The 18313-nt window shown below is 42.0% G+C and overlaps 1 protein-coding gene across 1 annotated transcript in view; it reads left to right on the top strand.

The window, feature by feature from the left end:
* The window catches only part of RUNX1T1 (RUNX1 partner transcriptional co-repressor 1), a 134623-nt gene that overhangs the window by 62010 nt on the left and 54300 nt on the right, over nucleotides 1–18313 (top strand). Inside the window, 2 exon segments of the mRNA XM_038579733.1 lie at nucleotides 13522–13659; nucleotides 15733–15974. Of these exon segments, the coding sequence (XP_038435661.1) occupies nucleotides 13522–13659; nucleotides 15733–15974 (380 nt within the window).

Here is an 18313-nt window from a genome sequence, read left to right as displayed (position 1 = left end):
AACTAAGGGTGAATCCTAAATGTACTTAGAAGTGGAATTGATAGGATACAGGGAATGGATTGGACGTGGAAGGAGAATGGTGTGGAGGGAGGAGTCTGAGGAGGATTGTGGTGCCTTGGGCTTGGGCAACTGAAAGCACAGAGGTTGATATATAGGAGGAGGCCCAGATTTCCTAAGTCAGATGTTAGATATGCTTCTAAATACAGGTGTCAAGGGGTTGTGAAGCAAGCTAGATGCCTTGTCTGGTTCTCAGGAGAGAGTCCTTCGCCTGAAGATAGAGCACGCTGGCAGGATTTGTTGCAGTAGATGGGAAGGCCTGCACCAGAGACTAGAGGGAGGAAGCCAGTGGAGAAGAGGAGGAGGTGAGGCCCTGGCGGAGAGGCCAGAGGCCAGGAAAATTCACTAAAACTCCTAGCGACAACTAGAAGAATGTCCCCACAGGAGAAAAGGCGTAAGAAGCGGCCCAACAGATCAAGTGGTGCTGAGAACCCAAGTAAGATAAAGATTGAACAGTATTTTGGATTAGTCACTAGAGTTTGTAGCTATTGTTGGGGGATTTGGGCGGAATGGTGTCATTGGAAGTCTCACTGACATGGGAATGGGGTATAATAGACAGGAGGGGTGCCCATTGTTATCACCATTATTTTAATATCACGATCACTGAAGAAACTTTGAAATCCCTCTTAAGGAGAATAAAGACTATAACTGCTTGGCCCTGCTTGTACCTCCAGGTCTTGGAAAATGATCTGTGTGTGTCCGCCGTTGTGCTAGGTTCTCGGCAGCGTCCTAAAGTCCGAGACTGAGCTGATAAATGATACGAAGTGGAATGTTAGGCTCCCTGCCATCCCAGGGCGGTTTGCTGTCTGGTAGGGGGTGATAGACAAACGAGTAAGGACGCAGTTCTTTGTAATAGTTGCAGTAAAGCCTCATAAAGAGCAATTAGGTGGTATCGGGGAGCTTACAATCCTGGGGACTGGGGAGAGACCAAGGACGCCTTCCTTGAGTAAGTGAATTTGAGCTGAGATGGGTTTTCCAGGCTGATAGGCCCCGAGGTGAGGCGAAGCTCGCAACCGATAAAACCAGGGAGATGTGAGATGAGATAGGGAGGCCGCACAGACTAAATCTGTCTAGGTTGTAGGTCATTTAAAGGGTTTTGGATTTTATCCTGAGAGTAAAGATTAAACCACTGAAACACTTTGAATTAGGGAAGTAACTTGATCCGATCATTGGAATGGAAAGTTCTTGAGGGCAGTGATGTTTCTTTTGTGTCCACTGTCTTCTCTCCCTAAGATGGTACCTGATGGCTCAGGTAGTTTTGAATAAATGCTTGTCCTTCCGTCCTTGCTTCCTTTCCATCCTTCCTTCTCTTCTGGGTGAGAGGGTGCATGGGAGGGAGAGCGGGAGGGCGGTAAGGGAGGGAGAGAGAAGAGAGCGAGCGTGGAGGGGAAGGAAGGAAGGAAGAGGGAGAGAGGGGGCGTGCGTGCGGGTAGTGGGGAGGGGTGGTAGGAAGGGGGCGGGCGGGGAGGAGGGGGAGGAGGGAGTAAGGAAGGAGTGAGGGGGTGGGAGGAGGGCGGGAGGGATGGTGGGAGGCGGGAGTTTGGTCGGGAGGAGAGGGCGGTTCGGAGTGAGGGAAGTGCTGGAGGTAGTTGGCTGTTCTGGGTCTTTTTCATTTCTTCTTGATTTCTTGCTTTCTTTCTTTCTTTCCTTTCTTCCTTCCTGTCCTTCCTTCCTTCCTTCCTTCCTTCCTTCCTTCCTTCCTTCCTTCCTTCCTTCCTTCCTTCCTTCCTTTCTTTTTTTCTTTCTAGAAATGCTTTCATTTAAGTGAGTGAATAGTTTTGTTTGACAAGATGATCCTGCCTGTTGGTCCTACCTGTTGTGGGATAAACTGATGGCAGGGTTAGTTAGGGTAAAGGGTTTCACCAACCAGCTCCTGAGAAAGTCCAGGGTAGCAGTGGTGGCACTTGAGGGTGCTCCTGGCAATGGAGAAGCACAGTTAGGAGGAAGAAGAATTTGGTGGCGGCCCACCTGCAAGAAGATGACCTTCAGGATGTTCTATGTAAGAACAACAGAATCTTGCAGGGAAATCTCTAAGTAAACTATGACTTGACTTATCCTGCCTTTTCACAAATGATTCTTTTCAAAAATGGTTCTGCTCTGTCTTGGTTTTTGACATTACCACGAACCTCTAGATTCCTACTTGCCCAAAGTTTAATTGTATTTATTGCCAAGCTCTGTGAATTTGACATAGACTAAAAAAAAAAAAAAAAAAATGTCTCCAGAATCTTATTGTCTCCATTCTAAAGAGCCACTTCCATGCTGGATGCCTGTATTATTTCTAGCCGAGGCTATTGCCAACCAGGACTCCAGCTCTCTTGCCTTTCTTGCCCTATATCTTCCCTGCTCCATACATATCCATAATATAAGGTAGAAATGAGCATATCATTTAACTGCCTAAAAAAAGAAAAAAAAAAATCTCAGTGCTTTCCCAATTGCCTTAATGGGAATTTGAGCTACTATTACTACTTGTTTTTGTTTTTTTTAAAGAGTACATACATTCTATTAAAGTCAACAAATATTCATTTGAGCTCCTACTACTTACTTGTCTGCGATTTAGCCACAGGTACTTACCCTGGGTACCTTCATCATTTTCTGCCTTGATTCACTAGCTCTTACCTGGATGATGGTAACTGACAGCAGTGGCTGCGTGTACTGTCCTCCGTGGCAGCTCCACAAGCCTTCTTAATAGCCCTTAACGCTGGCAAGTGAGACAGATACTACTGGAAGAAGATTGTCCATATTTAAAGATTGTAAAATGTTTGCATCACTTATTATTTAATGATTTCTTTCCCACTTTCTGGAATACTCTGCAGTTTGGCAGCGGGGTGTTCTGTAGATACTTACGCTCAATTTATGGGCCCTGGGCGATACTTGTGTCTTTTTCTGCTCCTTACATAAGCAGAAGTTACTTTTCTGTGCATTTGAATGATTTAGTTTTTCCTTAATAAGTATTTTTATCACAGCCATTCAGCGAACATTTGCTGGCTGCCTGTGCGAGGGGGTTCAAACTCTTCTCAAACAGGAGACTTTTTTTTTCCCATTTTTCCCCCCAAAGGAAATCTTAAAAAGACACTAATGCCTAGAGCACATAAACATGGAACAGTGCTAGTTGAAGTGGAGTAGCTAAGCCCTGTGCTGCATGATACCCACCTGGTGGCCTCCAGAAAGTGGTTCTCAGACTTGGAGGCAGGCATCACAGGAGTAAAGGTGGTGACAGCTGTGGGGGAGATGACATTTCTAAGGAACTAACAGAGATAGATGCCTGGGGTCCTGGTCCGCCTCCCCATGTCCCCATTCACATGACCAGAGGTCCTTTCCATATTTTAGGAAGTTAGTAATAGAATTTTCTAGATAGAACCACCATTTGGGTACTTGTTAATGTTCTTAGTGCTTTCTCTTGATGGTCTGCAGGTCATCTTTGTCAAAAAATAAGCAGAGTGCTTGAGACTATTTCCTGCTTCTACTAAGCATGTTTCCCTCCATTTAAACGGGTGTGTGTCTTCCAGCATGTCTCCTGTCTGCCTCCCTCACCCTTTGTCTCCCACTGCATAACCATAGTTTCTAATAGGGCTCTGGCTGTTTTGTCAACAACTAGCTTTGCTTACTCATCCAACAAATCAAGTGCTTACTGTTTCAAGCACTCTTCTTAATGCTATGGAGGCTGGAGGTAACAGGTAGAAATTTCTGCATTCACGAAGCTGATGCTATGGTTGGGGAGACACTCAAAACCAAGAGAAATATGTCAAGTACTAGCTAGATAAATGCTTAAGAGGAAGGGAAGGGAAATTCCCACTGTTCCCATAAGGACATGACCCAAGCTTGCTTGCTTGCTTGCTTGCTTGCTTTATTTATTTATTTATCTTTAAAATTTTGACCCAAGCATTATTAAAGCCATTTTTCTAGAAATAATGATAGATTCGTGTGGATTCACCTCATTTTTTAATTTTTTAAATTAATTATTATTATTATTATTATTATTATTATTATTATTATTTTTGCCTGTCTTCCATCTTAGCCCAAGTTCATGGTCTTTAAAGCTGTGACGTTGGTCTTCAGGCTGTTATCTGATTACAGATTCTCGCTGCTGGCTCAGCCTCTGACTGGCTTATTCCAGGACTGAGTCCTTGGCTACATTTTCATTAGTGCATTTCCACTGGTGTTTACTGATTACCTGTCTTCCTCTCCCACTTTTTCAGAGCTGAGAGCTACTTATAGTCATTGGGCTTCAAGTTATTGTTTTTTTTCTACTGCTTAGCCACCAAATGAAATCATATGCAGAAACCCAATGTATAAAACAAGTAAACGATCTGAATGGGGGTGGGGTGCCTGGGTGTCCCAGTCCATTAAGAGTCTGCCCTAGCTCAGGTTAGGATCACAGGGTCCCCGGATCAAGTGCCACGTCGAGCTCTCTGCTCAAGGGGGAGCCTGCTTCTCCCTCTCCCTCTGCCTGCCACTCTGCCTACTTGTGTGCTCTCCCTCTCTCCTCTCTCTCTCTCTCTCTCTCTCTCTCTCAAATAAAGAAATCTTAAAAAAATACCTGAATGGGATTGAAAGTATTTAGGATGAAGCCAAAGGCCCTCCTCCTCATCCCTACTCTTTTCATTCTGCATTGTCACCTCCAGGGACTCTTGCCTTGGAGCCAGTATCCAGTCTGGCGCTGTGATTTTGTGATGATGGAAGTGTTCCAGGGCCACGTTCTCTAACAGGGTAGCCACTAGCCACAGCTATGCAGCCACGGCGGTTGAACTCTTGAATGTGGCTACTGTGACCAAGGGACTAAATTTTGAAATCTGACTCTGATTAAAATGTATGTGCTCACCGGTGGACAGTACAGCCGTATTGGAAGAGGAAGTTCCAGTTGCTCACTCACAAATTTAACATTTACAGAATGTGTCTTTATTTCAGTTTTCTAGATCATGTATAAAATAACATTAGTTTTAGCTGATACTGAACTCTGAGAAGGCCTGGAATGAGTTCTGGTTTGTAATCTCGGACAGATTTTCCCACCCTCTGGGCCTCAGTTCCTTTTTATAAGATGGGCAACTCTGTAGTGCCTTCTCATTGTGAGGTTTAAAATGACACAAAACATGCAGTGTATTTGGTACAGTGTCCATGCCCTATTCTAAGTGACTTACCCTAATAAGTTTTTTTTGGGTGTGTGTATATTTTTTTGCTTGTAAAAACAAAGCATTCTTATGTAGAACATTTAAATAAATGAGAAAAATAGCAAGAAGAAATTAAAAATAATGTGTCATCCCACCATCCATAGACAAGCAACAGAAAAACTTGTGGAATGTAGAAAAGCATATTTTGGTTCATAATATGCTTCTCTCTTTGTTTTGAATGTGCATATGTATGATTGCACTATTACTGTAAAAAAGGGAGCTGTTGGTGACTGTGGGTTATATGTATATAAATTGCCTTACATAGCCTTTTTAAAAATATTATATAAAAGGCCTTTAGAGAATATGTTGTGATTGCTGGAAGGCTGGTGAATTCAATAATTTACTCGTGCTTTTTTTTTTTCCCTTTTTTTTAAGATTTATCTTTGGTGATTTAATGTTTTTAGAATATAGAAGTTCTTTTTAGAATTCTTTTAGGCTGATAGAACAAAGGCAGAGATGATTTTAAGTTAAATTTATCATGTCTCTTGAAAGTTCCTGGAGTCTCAAAGTTGTGACTATAGACATCCCTTTTGACATTATAGTCATATGTACTCATTTAAAATACTAAAATTGAGCACCTTGTGCAGAGTGCTGAGAATATAAAAACAATGTCGTCATTATCCTTGAATAAATTATGATCTGGAGGGAGAGACTGACTTGGTTCTAAATACAGTGTGGTCAGTGCTATAAGAGGGATCTAGACAGGGTGATGAGGTAATAGGAGGCTGTCTGGGTCAGCTGGGGATGGGTTGTCAGCAGAGGGTCTCTGAAGTGACACCTAAAGAAGTTTTATCTTTTTTGAAGATTTTATTTATGAGAGAGAGAGAGTGTGTGAGAGAGACAGATTTCAAGCAGTGGGGAGGGGCAGAGGGAGAAGCAGACTCTCCACTGAGCAGGGAGCCAGACTCGGGACTCAATTCCAGGACTCTGGGATCTTGACCTGAGCCAAAGGCAGACTGTTAACTGTCTAGGCCACCCAGGTGCCTCCTTAAGAAGTTCTAAAGGAATGATGAACTTAACCAGGCAGCTGTGGGGATGAAGAATATTCTAGGGAAAGGAGAGGATGCAGTATGAAGGAGGCCTGAGTGATCCACGAGCCGCATTAGTTCAGTATGGAGTTCAGAGGTGCGGATGGGAGTGGAAGGGAGAAGTAAAAATGGGCTGGAGCAGTTATAGGAATCAGATGGGTCCCAAAGGTCTTTCAGTACCCTATTAAGACACATGGACTTTATGCTTCACATTATAAGAGGTCTTTGAAGATTACTAAGACGAGAGGAGTGAAGGAGGAGGAGTAAGATCTCTGATCACATCTGTGATATATGTGGTGAAATGACCATGTGATTTGGAGAATGGAACAGAGATGAATGGTACGGGGCAGGGAGACCATTCAGTGGGTTGTTGATTAGACCAAGTGAGAGATGATGGATGAGGATGGTTTGAATCCAGGCTGTTGAAGTGAATAGCCCTCTGGATGGTTGGGTATAGAATTCGGGAGGGGTGGTAGGGGTGAAGGTATAGATAGAAATCATCTACATAAGGGCCATGGGGTGACCATCACCACACAAATGAAGTCACTAAGGAAAAGGTATGGAGTGAAAATTTGAAGAGGAACTGTGAAGGAACATTGGAGGAGATACCAGGAGTTATCCAGAGGTGGAGAAAGGTGAGCCATGAAGGGGCCTGAGAAGGAGCAGCCAGGAAGGCCCGAGAACAATGAGGAGAGGGTCAGAATTGTGGAAACCTGGGAGGGAGGAAGTGGTGAAACAGCGTCAGATGCTACAGAGATGCTAGATCAAGGACCCAGGGTTTCTTGGATTAATAAGTGATAATTGAGGAGTTTCTGTGGGATTTAGGAGGATACCTTGCTACATTCCAGTATCATTTCAGTCTGACTTCTTTGGTTTCAAGTGAAAAGTAACTTGAACTAGGTTTTAGGCAAGGGAGGGACTGACTGACTAGACTCTGTCGGAAGATCACTTTGTAGGAGTTTTTAGAGATGTAGCCAGCGCTAAGGATCTCGTAGCATGAAGGATTTAGCATTATCGGGATAATCTCTTGCCATCTCTCATCATTTCTTTCTGCCTGTCAGTGGCCTTCTTTTTCATGAAATACCTGCTTTCTAGACGTGGAAGGCAGGAGACAGTGTAGCTTTCTACCTCCGGAGTGGGATTGTCTTTCTTCCTTCAAACCTGAAAGTAAAAATGTTGAATGACTGACATTGCCCACCTTGGATGAGGTGCTGCACCTGAGCCTCCATTGGTATCTTGGTACAAGGTCATGAAAGAACACGGTGGCTTCCACTGTGGCTATGAGGTTAGTGGGTATGGGAGGTCCCCATATGGGAAGGGAAACATTCTAGGCAGAGTCTTCTAGGTGCCCATGGGAAGTATGCAAAAGATGGAATGGGAAATGAGGAGGGAGTGAAGTGAGTGTGGAGTACCCTTTTAACCTGGGCTATGAAAATGAGAGTCTTGGGATGCCTGGGAGGCTCAGCGGTTGAGCGTCTGCCTTTGGCTCAGGGCATGATCCTGGGGTCCTGGAATCGAGTCCTGCATCGGGCTCCCCACAGGGAGCCTGCTTCTCCCTCTGCCTATGTCTCTGCCTCTCTCTGTGTGTCTCTCATGAATAAATAAATAAAATCTTAAAAAAAAAAAAAAAAGAAAGTGGGTGTCTTGATGGTAACTCAACAGGGACAAGTGGATGTTGGTAGGGTTATTTGACAACCAAATCATTGGTGGAGATTTAGTAATGAGGATTGAAAATGTATTTGAAAATGAGAGATAGATGCTAATTATCATGTTTGTGGGAAAAGATTTCTATGCAGACACATTCTTGTGGACATAGATATTTATGTGACTAGAGGAAGTCTGGTTATAATCACCAATTTCAGAATAATTTTGTGGTCCCTTTATTGTCAGATTTATGTTCTCTGGGTAGTCTTCTTTGTGTTTGAAATGAACATAAGCCATATCTGTAGAAAGAAACCAGAGAATATTAGAGTTTGCAAAAGATCCCTGAGGTCATATAATCTAAGATGCTTAATTTTATGGGTACGAAAAGTAGACTCCAAAGAAGGAATCACTTAACAGATAGAACAGTGCCTATCAGGAGAAGAGGGTCTGTTTCTCCCTTGGGTCTCTGGTTAGACAGCGAGGAAGTCCTTCCTAAAACTTCCTCCATATACTTCCCTTCATGACCCATTGTCCAGAATTAGAGCACAGTACTCACCTATTGCTGATAGAGGGAATGGGACAACCTGATTAAAAGAAGGAGGATCTGCTCCCCGAGAATTGTGCACCTGAACAAAATCAGGACTTACCAGCAAGCAAGAAAGGGAGAAGGAGGAACTCAACAGTAGGAACTCAACAGTATCTGTGACATAAGCTAACGAGCTTCTATTGTATTCTGTGGACAATGGGCCACTCAGTCCCAAAGGTTTTAAATCACGGAATGGATAAGATCATATTTTTGTTTCAGAAAAAAAAACGTCATTAGACACCTATGATAAGACAGGAGGTAACAGATCATTCTTAACACTTGCCTAAAACCACGTAAGTTGATCACAGAATTGAACTAAATTTCAGGTCCCCAGCATCTTCCCATGTTACCTACAGTCCATTTTCTAATCATATATTTATGTGCTGTTGATGGTTGTGTGTTTATCTTTCAAATGAAGCATTAAACAGAAATGCCGTCAAGTTTGTTTTCCCTGGTTGGGGTGATTGGGTGCATAACACATGCACATACGGCAGACACACAATGATCCCACACATAGGCTGTGGTACTTGCTAAAAGAAGGGCCGAGCCAATATGATATAGTTGGTGCTCAGGGCACCTGAAAAGAACTGTGCGTGGATCTGTAATGGGCAGTGAAGAATGGGATAGATGGAGCAGATCCTCCTAGATGAAGGAAACAACAGCACAACAAGAGAGGCGGAGAAGCCAGTGAATGCCAAGGTGCCCTGTAGAGATGGAGCATAGACTTGGGGGAAAGATGTTGGAAATAAAGCCATGAATGGCTCACAGAGAGGCAGGCACAGGGGAAGGGAGAGCACACGTGTTGGTGCTTGGCATGAGTAGGCACTGTGTCAGGGTCCTGATGAGGCAGACAGGATTACGTCCCTTTTCTTATGAGGAGCTGAGGCTCAGGATAACGTGCCTGAGGACCTACTACTGATGGTTGAGTCTACATTTGAAACATTCTACCTAACTTGGAAATTGGACTATTATTCCAAATAGTCTTCCATTGTATCATCCCAAGCATGCTCAAAGTGTTAGCATTTGACTTTCATTCTCAGGTGTTACTCAAGGGTTCTGAGCAGCAATGAACATTCCAGAAGTGCTCAGTGGGGAAATGAGATGGGAGCCTTTAGGAGGCTGGATGGCCACCATTCTGGTCTGCAGACGGTCTCCTGTAGCGTCTCGCCCCCAGACGCTGGAGTCACTAAATGATTCTGTTGCCAGGCCCATATTTGCTGTATTTTCCATAGAAATAAGAATCAAATTCCGTACCCAGTTCTGTGCCTCCCCAACTGCCTTCTCCTTTTCGGGAGTAGTATCACTTCCACTTGGGCTCACTCCTCTTATTGAACATCTAGCTCCTGTAGCCGGCACTTACTCAGAGCAGACTCACTCTGCGCTGACCCCCAATTCGCCGAGAGGTTTCTCAATCCATAACATCTCTGGGACATAGCTCGTTCTTCTGTTTTAATTGACATGATGAACTGGGAGAGAAAAAGATGCTCTGTCTACCAACCCTGCCCTTCCTATTTGCACTAATCATCTCTAGGCTAGTAGGTAAAACCTGGAAAATACAGAATGCCTAGTCTTCGTACCTTAAAAACACATCTGGAACTGTTTGAACTAACTAAAAGTAAAATAAGTGCTATGGCAGATTATGCTATACCTTTTCTTTTCACTTTAAGAAAAAAAAAAAAGAAAGAAAAGAAAAAGGAAATGGAAAACATACCACTTCTAGAAGGCCTTGACACTGAATTGGATATTGAAATGGTATCAGTAATGTATTTATATACGCCACATTTTCTTCCATGTTTCAGCCATCTTTGGTACATATGTGTTGGATATTTGCCATGTGAGTCGAAATGTTACCACATAGGGGAGATCTTTATTTAGAAGCGGTGTGAATTCGTTAAGGTAGAAGAAGTAAAGTCAGTCCTTTTGGCTGTACCTACCTTCCTGCTCTGATAGAGATTGTTTTCCTTCCTACCTTTTTTTCCTTTTTTTATCATTTTATGTCAGCCTTTCAATAAATGTCAGCATTCCCCTGCAGCAACTAAAAATAGAAATTACGCCTAAGAACGGTGTAATTTTCATAAACTTAAAAAATCGCATAAGAAATATTCTAACTTAATATCGGTTTTACTGTGTCCTCTAATTTGAAGTGGAGTGAAATACTTCTGTGGTTGAATCATAGCTCTTTTGCTGTTTGCTATAAAAGTTTCAAGAATATATATTTCAAAATGTTTCTTTTCTTTTTTCTTTTTTTTTTTAAGTAATCCAAAACAAATGCAACAGAACTCAGCATACTTGAAACACATTTTCTGAATTTATCTTAAATCTCTCTACTCCAGAGGGTGTGTGTGTGTATGTGTGTGTGTGTACGGGTTAGGCCTGGCTGGTTACTTCACCATCGATCCCCGCCTGGATTGATTGCACTGAACAGCACAGAATGAGTTACATATGGTCTCACTTTGTCTAAGTTTGTAGGACCTCTGGGTTGGAACTCCATTTGATCAGAGTGAAGCTAACCATCGCAGAAATCTGGCTAAAGTCAAAAATCCTAAATATATATATACACATATCCATATATTCCAGTTAGAACTTATATATTCCTGCTAGGAGCAGTGGTGTTTTTGCTAATTTCTTGGCTCAGTGGTTATTGTTCAAGGATTGATTTCATTTCAAGGATTTAAAAAAAAAAAAATCACTCATCCACCTTTTATTGTTGTTGTTGTTACTATTATTAAGATCATCCGACTTTGAAGAGGAAATCTTTTTAATTCAATTTTGTAGTCTATCCCCCTTTTTTCCTTAGTGTCAGCAAACAGAATAAAGCAGAGCAGGGTTTACGATATGTATTGAGGTTGAGGTTTTGCTCGAGACGTGCATCAAGGTAAGTCAGGTGGAGGGGCTGTGCCCACCAAAGCTCAGCTTTCTGGGGTCGACGAAGCCATCGAGAGTAACTTTCCCCCCACGTAGGCACTTTTCTCCCTGTTTTGGTCTTTCCTCTCTCCCTTCTTCCTCCCATCGCTTTATTTATTTATTTTGTCATTATTCCCACTCCCCCTGCCCCCTCCTGCTCTTCCTCTTTCTCTGTGCAACCACGTGCTTCAAATCTGTGTATCTGGACTGCCTTCTCTAACAGTTCGGCGTGAGTGTTAGCAGAATGAAAACCAGATGGACCAGCAGTTCCCACTGTTATCTCCCAGCCGACTCTGGCAAGCCTCCCTCCATCCCTCCTTCCCTGGCATGACAGAAATATTTGCCTTTATTTAGGGAGACTTGTATTCGCTGCCGTACCTCTTCCCTCAGCTGCAACATAAGCGGAAAGCTATTTATTCCCTTGTTGCTGAGGTTGGTTGAGGTGAGTAGACTGGGCAGTGATTTTTTTTTTTTTTTTTTTTTTAAATGTCGAAGAAGCGATTTTAGACCTGCCTAACTTCTGTATGCTTCTAGAATGAGTGATTTTTATGACTCTGGGGGTAAGATGCTCTGACATAGCGAGATGAAGACGAGTTTTGAACAGGAAGATGGTGGTAGAAATGCTCTCTTCATTGTGTGTTTTTTACCATCCTGTCGCTCAGAACACTTACTTACTGAGGGGACATTAGTTATTACTCAGCCAGCAGTCGAGATGAAGTATTTGGGACCCTGGTCCTAGGTTATCAGAGTGTTCTTCGTAGGACAATGATTGTATTGTCATTCTTCTAATCACATTTTTTTCCTAATACAGTATCAGCATTATTTCAACTTTAAAATGTCTGGTCTATGGCAACCCAAGTCTTATGAGTTGGCTCTGGAATAAAAGTGTGAGCTAGGTTTGGAATTGCCAGAGTAGTCATTTGGATCTTTCATTTTTTAAAAAAAACAGACGTTTAAGTAATTTTTGAGAATTTCTCCCTATGGTTATCAGAATGTTTTAAAAGACTCACTCTTGATCAATAGTCTGTGTTACTTTACTTTTCAAAAAGTCCAAGTGGGAAATATCTGTGCTTGAGACTGTTAGAAGCACCTCAGACATTTTTGGGGGGGTGTGTGTGTGCGCACTCACTCAGGCACACAATGTAGAAAAGTGGATCTAAAGAAACAAACAAAAAATTTAAAAAATAAAGAAACAAACAAAACCCACTTTTTTTTTTTATTGGAGGCTGTCACTTTGATAAATAGATTGGACTGAGAAAAAACCAGTTCACAATATCAAAGGAAAAGTATACTTCAGAGGAAACAGTCCTGAAGCTCAAATGTTCATTATTGAGTAATCAGGAAATTTCTCCATATCTGTCACACACTCATGAAAAAAATATAGGAGGGATTTTAGTTCTTTTTAGCTCTCAATTTGTGGATTTTTTCATTCTTACTCTGTGTGAGATTATTAATTGCAGTGTTGATCCCATGTTTTTAAATTGTGGGTCGCAAACTTAACAAATTCTGAATAAACAATAGTTTATCTTCATTGTGTGAAGTGCAGCCTTTATGTCGTGATTTTTTCAAACAGGGCAGAGAAACATTGAAGTGAGAGGTGTATCTGGGAGACATGACCTGCTTCACCTAACAGGCCAGGAGCTAAGCACGGAAAGGGAATGGCAGGTGTTCCGAAAAAAATCATTGCAACATGCTGGCTCCTACCAGTATCTCACCTGCATAACAGAACTTCAGATTTGTGTCATTTCTGAGCTAAAGGGTTTATTACTGTTCTACTTCCCCATCTATTTTTTAGCTCTTGCTAATGTTGGCTTCAGCTTCGAGTGAAGTTGTGCTGTTGCATATAACACTACCAAGGTAGCATCTGCCCAAGCCAGAAATAACAATAGGATGTAAAATAACCCAGTTACAAATGAGGTCCTGCCATCTGTGCTACACCTTCTTAAGTGGGGTTTGGATGATAAAGTCCTGATTTAAACTTCAGTAGATAAGCCTATTTTATTGATAGGAGACGTCAGGTTTCTTCTGTTCACTTGCTTGTAAAAAAGATGAACCCTACTTAAAAAAAAAAAACAAAAAACAAAAAAGCAAAGGTACTTAAGGAATAAAATAACCTGTTCATGGTGGCGTCCTCCAGATCGGACTGAGAAGCACTCCACGATGCCAGACTCACCTGTGGATGTGAAGACCCCGTCTAGGCTGACTCCTCCTACCATGCCACCTCCCCCCACAACTCAAGGAGCTCCGAGAACGAGTTCATTTACACCGACGACTTGTGAGTAGGCATTTCTGCATTTCCTGTTTCCATTTTGAAGTCTTAATTTTTTTTTTCCTGCAAATAAAAATTAAGGGAAGATAAGACCCAGCGTCAACGTAGTATGCAGAAGTAAGCGCCCCCCTCCCCTCCCCACCCCCCACACACCAAATCATTTAATTGCCAGTGAGTAGGTATTGAGCCTGGGCAGATGTGTAGCATCTTAGGCATAGTTTGTATGACCGCCAATATTTGCTGCCTTTTCATTTTTGCTTCACAGTTGTAGTCTGCTTTTGATTTCTGCAGTGAAGACTACTGCATCCATTTGGTCCATGACTCCATTTGTTATCTCCTTAACTTTTCGTTTGATTTAACGTGTAGCTCCTGACTTTGATTTGTACATTTTGACTTGGAACATGCTAATATTCTACAGTTATTTCCAGGTTGCTTCTGATCTTCTAATACCACTTCCTCCTCTTATTTACAAAGGCGACTCAAATCTAGCGTCCTTAAGTTAGAAGGGAACGTATCGCTCTAGGCAACCGTCACATACAGAAAACTTTCTGAAATCAGGAGCATCTTTCTTGTCTTTGAACCTTTGCTCAATTCCAGCTCGGCTCAGGCCTCGTGTTCTGAACCGGTGGTGCGTTTTGCTTTCTGGGTTGTCCAAGGAGAGGACTGAACATTCTGACTGAAGAGCAACTTCCCTTCCTTTCCTGTATGTTCCAGTAGGGAGAGTGGAAAGCTTTGTTTTCACCCATCTCAAAGTCCTGGTTAAAATTGTCATAAAGGATTTGTGAAACCAATAAATGCTATCTGCTGCAGATAATGCTATTTACAGACCACGTGCCATGAAGTCTATATGAATGAAGACTAACTCACAGGCAAAAACAGATAGATCCATGGGATTAGAAGGGATTGGCAAAATACACATCCCAGGCTGTTTATGCAGCGTCACACTGCCATTTAAAAGACCTTTCCAAACGTGTAAGGAACAGGAGGCTGCCGCAGTGCCAAGTTGTAACCCTGTCATCTTGTATTTGGTGTGTTGTTACCCAAAGCCACAGGGATAGGCATATGTCTCCTGTGAGAGGTCCTAGTGAGCAATCATTCCAAGACAGGCTGCTTTGGCGCTTACTTGGGACAAGGGACCATTTCATTATCTTGAAACTTTTAAGAATAATAGAGTACTTAAGATAGCTTCAAACTGCTGTTGGGAGATGATCTGTCAAAATTATATTAAAAAGATGGGGTTGATGAACATGAGTTTGTCGAATTAATTGACTTAATATGATGAAATCAACATTTTCTTCAGGGAGAAATGTGCCAAATTTTCTAGCCTCGTTCTTAGAAATTATCTTGCTGTTCAAATAAATTTTATCAGAAACGAAGTTATCAAATTACCACCAATCCATGCTACTGGCTGGAATGAGATGTCCCTTTTCGATTTCTTGAAATAACTCTTTGATAATTACCAGATCCATTTGGCTTCTTATATGAAATTTGCATTTTCCCTAAAGAAGTGGTTAAGAAATATGAGGGGGAGAAAATAGCCTTCTAATTGGGTGGTATAAGGTTAAAACTTGAAAGTCCTATTTCTATAAACACAGCTGTCAGTTGTGTGTACAAAACATGATTAAAAATGTTCAGTGATAAATTTAGTCTCCACCAAATGTACACTTTCTCTAGGGGAACAGTTTAGAAAGGAATGGTCCCGTTATATTGATGTAAGCCTGTGACAAAAGGCTGACATCCAAGCGCTGTTTGTTCTATGTTTGAAACATTTCAGGTGGTTGGCATATGTGCACATGGGAGGCAGGGCTGTCCCTGTGTTACAGCCGACTCCCATTTATTACCAGCTTCTGTGTACAATACCCTCCTGCACTGTGAGGAGTTAGACCCACTTAGGTACAGAGTACCTGAACCTGGGGTAATTCTGTGAAGTCAGGGTATTTTTACAGCAAAGGCCCAATGGTTCTTAAATTATGAGATCCGCTGGATTTAAAGGGAATGGAGCTGGGTTATAATTTCCTTGTGCATAGTCCCTGTAATTTTATTTATTTATTTTTCTTTCTGATTTTGTGCTCTTGACAGTAACTAATGGCACGAGCCATTCACCCACAGCCTTGAATGGCGCCCCCTCGCCGCCCAATGGCTTTAGCAATGGGCCTTCCTCTTCTTCCTCCTCTTCTCTGGCTAATCAACAGCTGCCCCCAGCCTGTGGCGCCAGGCAGCTCAGTAAGCTGAAACGGTTCCTTACTACCCTGCAGCAGTTTGGCAATGACATTTCTCCAGAGATAGGAGAGAGAGTCCGCACCCTCGTACTAGGACTGGTGGTAAGCAAACGGAAATGAGCCCAATTTTCTGGGGTGAGGGATAGTGTGTGGGGGAGATTCAAAATACAGACTGTTCTCTCAGCTATTTTGTTCTAATATATTCTATTCCTGGAGATTGCATGTAAGTCTGAGAATTCTATAGTAAAGGGTTCTCAAGTGTGCATTATATATGGACTCCCCCCCCCCCACTGTGGTTTCTTTTATTGTTTGACTACATAAAGATATGGTTATGCAAATTTATTATCATTCTTAGCCATAAATGTGTGTGTGTGTGTGTGTGTCTGTGTGTCTGTGTGTCTGTGTGTGTATAAAATTCCATAGGTATAACTTCTTGGCAGGACTACTGGTTTTCCACAATGACAAATGCTTTTGTTATATTAATGATTCACTTAGATCTAATTGGATGCTCGTTTTGACATAGTTGCGTTGAGGGATTTTTTATTTTATTATCAGTCTAGTGAACGAGGATTTATAACCAGGAACACGTTCTTCTATGTGTTTTCATTTTTGAGGCTAATAACATTTTCGAAGATTTTTATTGTGGTAAAACATACATAACTTAAAATTGACCATTTTAACCATTTCCAAGTGGACAGGTTCAGTGGCATTAAGTACATTCACATTGTTGTGTAACTGTCACCACCATCCGTCTTCAGAACTTTTTTTTTTTTTTTTTTTTTTTTTTTTTTAATTTTTTATTTATTTATGACAGTCACACAGAGAGAGAGAGAGAGGCAGAGACACAGGCAGAGGGAGAAGCAGGCTCCGTGCACCAGGAGCCCGACGCGGGACTCGATCCCGGGTCTCCGGGATCGTGCCCTGGGCCAAAGGCAGGCGCCAAACCGCTGCGCCATCCAGGGATCCCCGTCTTCAGAACTTTTTCATCACCCCACACTGAAGCTCTATACCCATTAAACAATAATGACCTGGTATTCCCCTCCCCCAACCCCTGGTAACCACTAATTGTTTAAAACAACAACAACAATTCTTTTGTTATAGGTAAACTTACTTAAACCATAGTCTGAAAATAGAAGCATTGATTTTGGCACATGATTCTACATTCTGTACATTATCACCCTGGAAATTAGAGCATATATCATGGAGGGTAGTCCTAAATCACTGTACACATACTGTGATTTTCTGTACAAGTCCAGGATTTTTCACTTAGGAAAGCAGTTTTCCCATCGCTAACTGAGTCGTGGAAAAGCTGGGAGTCACATATTCAGCCCTGACAGTGGAACTGAAGTTCAGGTGATAGGTGCCAATTTCCTTTCTTCTTGAAATAGATCATCCAGTTTTATTATGTGGACTTATCATGGGAAGAGCCCCACCAGTTGTGTTTTTGCAAAAGAAGCTCTGGAATTAAAGCCCGAGTGAGAGTCTAGAGCAGTAGACAGGCTTCACATCACAATAACTCACATTTGGCAGAGATTTTGCAATTCACTTCTTTAACTCTTAACTCCCTCTACTCTGCACTCTAAGACCAAAACGTTTTCCCACATTTCCCACAATCTCCCAACTCCACCTCGCTTTCCTCCAGGACAGGAAGGCGATTGCCCCAGAAGTGTGTCAGCATGCTGCAGCTACTATTGTCAATCACTTACCTCTTCCTTTTTCTTCATTCGTGGGTTTTGCATCATAGGCTTTTGCAACTCACCAATCAGTTAGACCTAAGAGCCATGGAGTTAAGTCCAGAGCTGTGGTTGTGTCACATAAATGGTGAATATGTTCTTGGAAACAAAAAGTGTTTTTTTGAAAACCTCTTTACGAATTGGGTATGTTCTCTAACAGTGGTCTCCATGACCTCAAATATAGAAAAATTTGGTAACTTCAAGTTGATTTTCCCACATACTAAACAGCACCCTTTTGAGTGCAATACTTTTTTTAAGATACATATTTATTCTAAGACCTTAGGAAGACAGGGGAAGACATTAGTTAATAGTGCTTTGCATAATAGACAGGCAGTGAATATTTGTCAAATGAGCGGATGAATAGAGAATTGATTTTTAAAAAAGTTGTTATTTGAATATAGTTGACACAATGTTATGTTAGTTTTGGGTGTACAACGTGGTGACTCAACTTCTCTATACGTTGTCCTGTGCTCACCACGAGCGTAGCTACCATCTACCTCTGTAGGGCACTCTTACAATATTATTAACTATATTCCCTGTACTATGCCTTTTATTCCTGTGACTTCTTCATTCCATAACTGGACACCTGTATCTCCCACCTACCCTTCACCCATTTTGCTCATCTCCTCACCCCTTTCCTTTTTGGCAACCAGCACTTTAATAGAGAACAGAGTTTTTTTGGGGGGGAGGGGAGCATTTGCAAGCTTT

Source organism: Canis lupus, chromosome 29 (assembly GCF_011100685.1).
Source record: "Canis lupus familiaris isolate Mischka breed German Shepherd chromosome 29, alternate assembly UU_Cfam_GSD_1.0, whole genome shotgun sequence".
NCBI classification, from domain to species: domain Eukaryota; kingdom Metazoa; phylum Chordata; class Mammalia; order Carnivora; family Canidae; genus Canis; species Canis lupus.
This window is presented reverse-complemented; position numbering and strand designations above follow the sequence as displayed.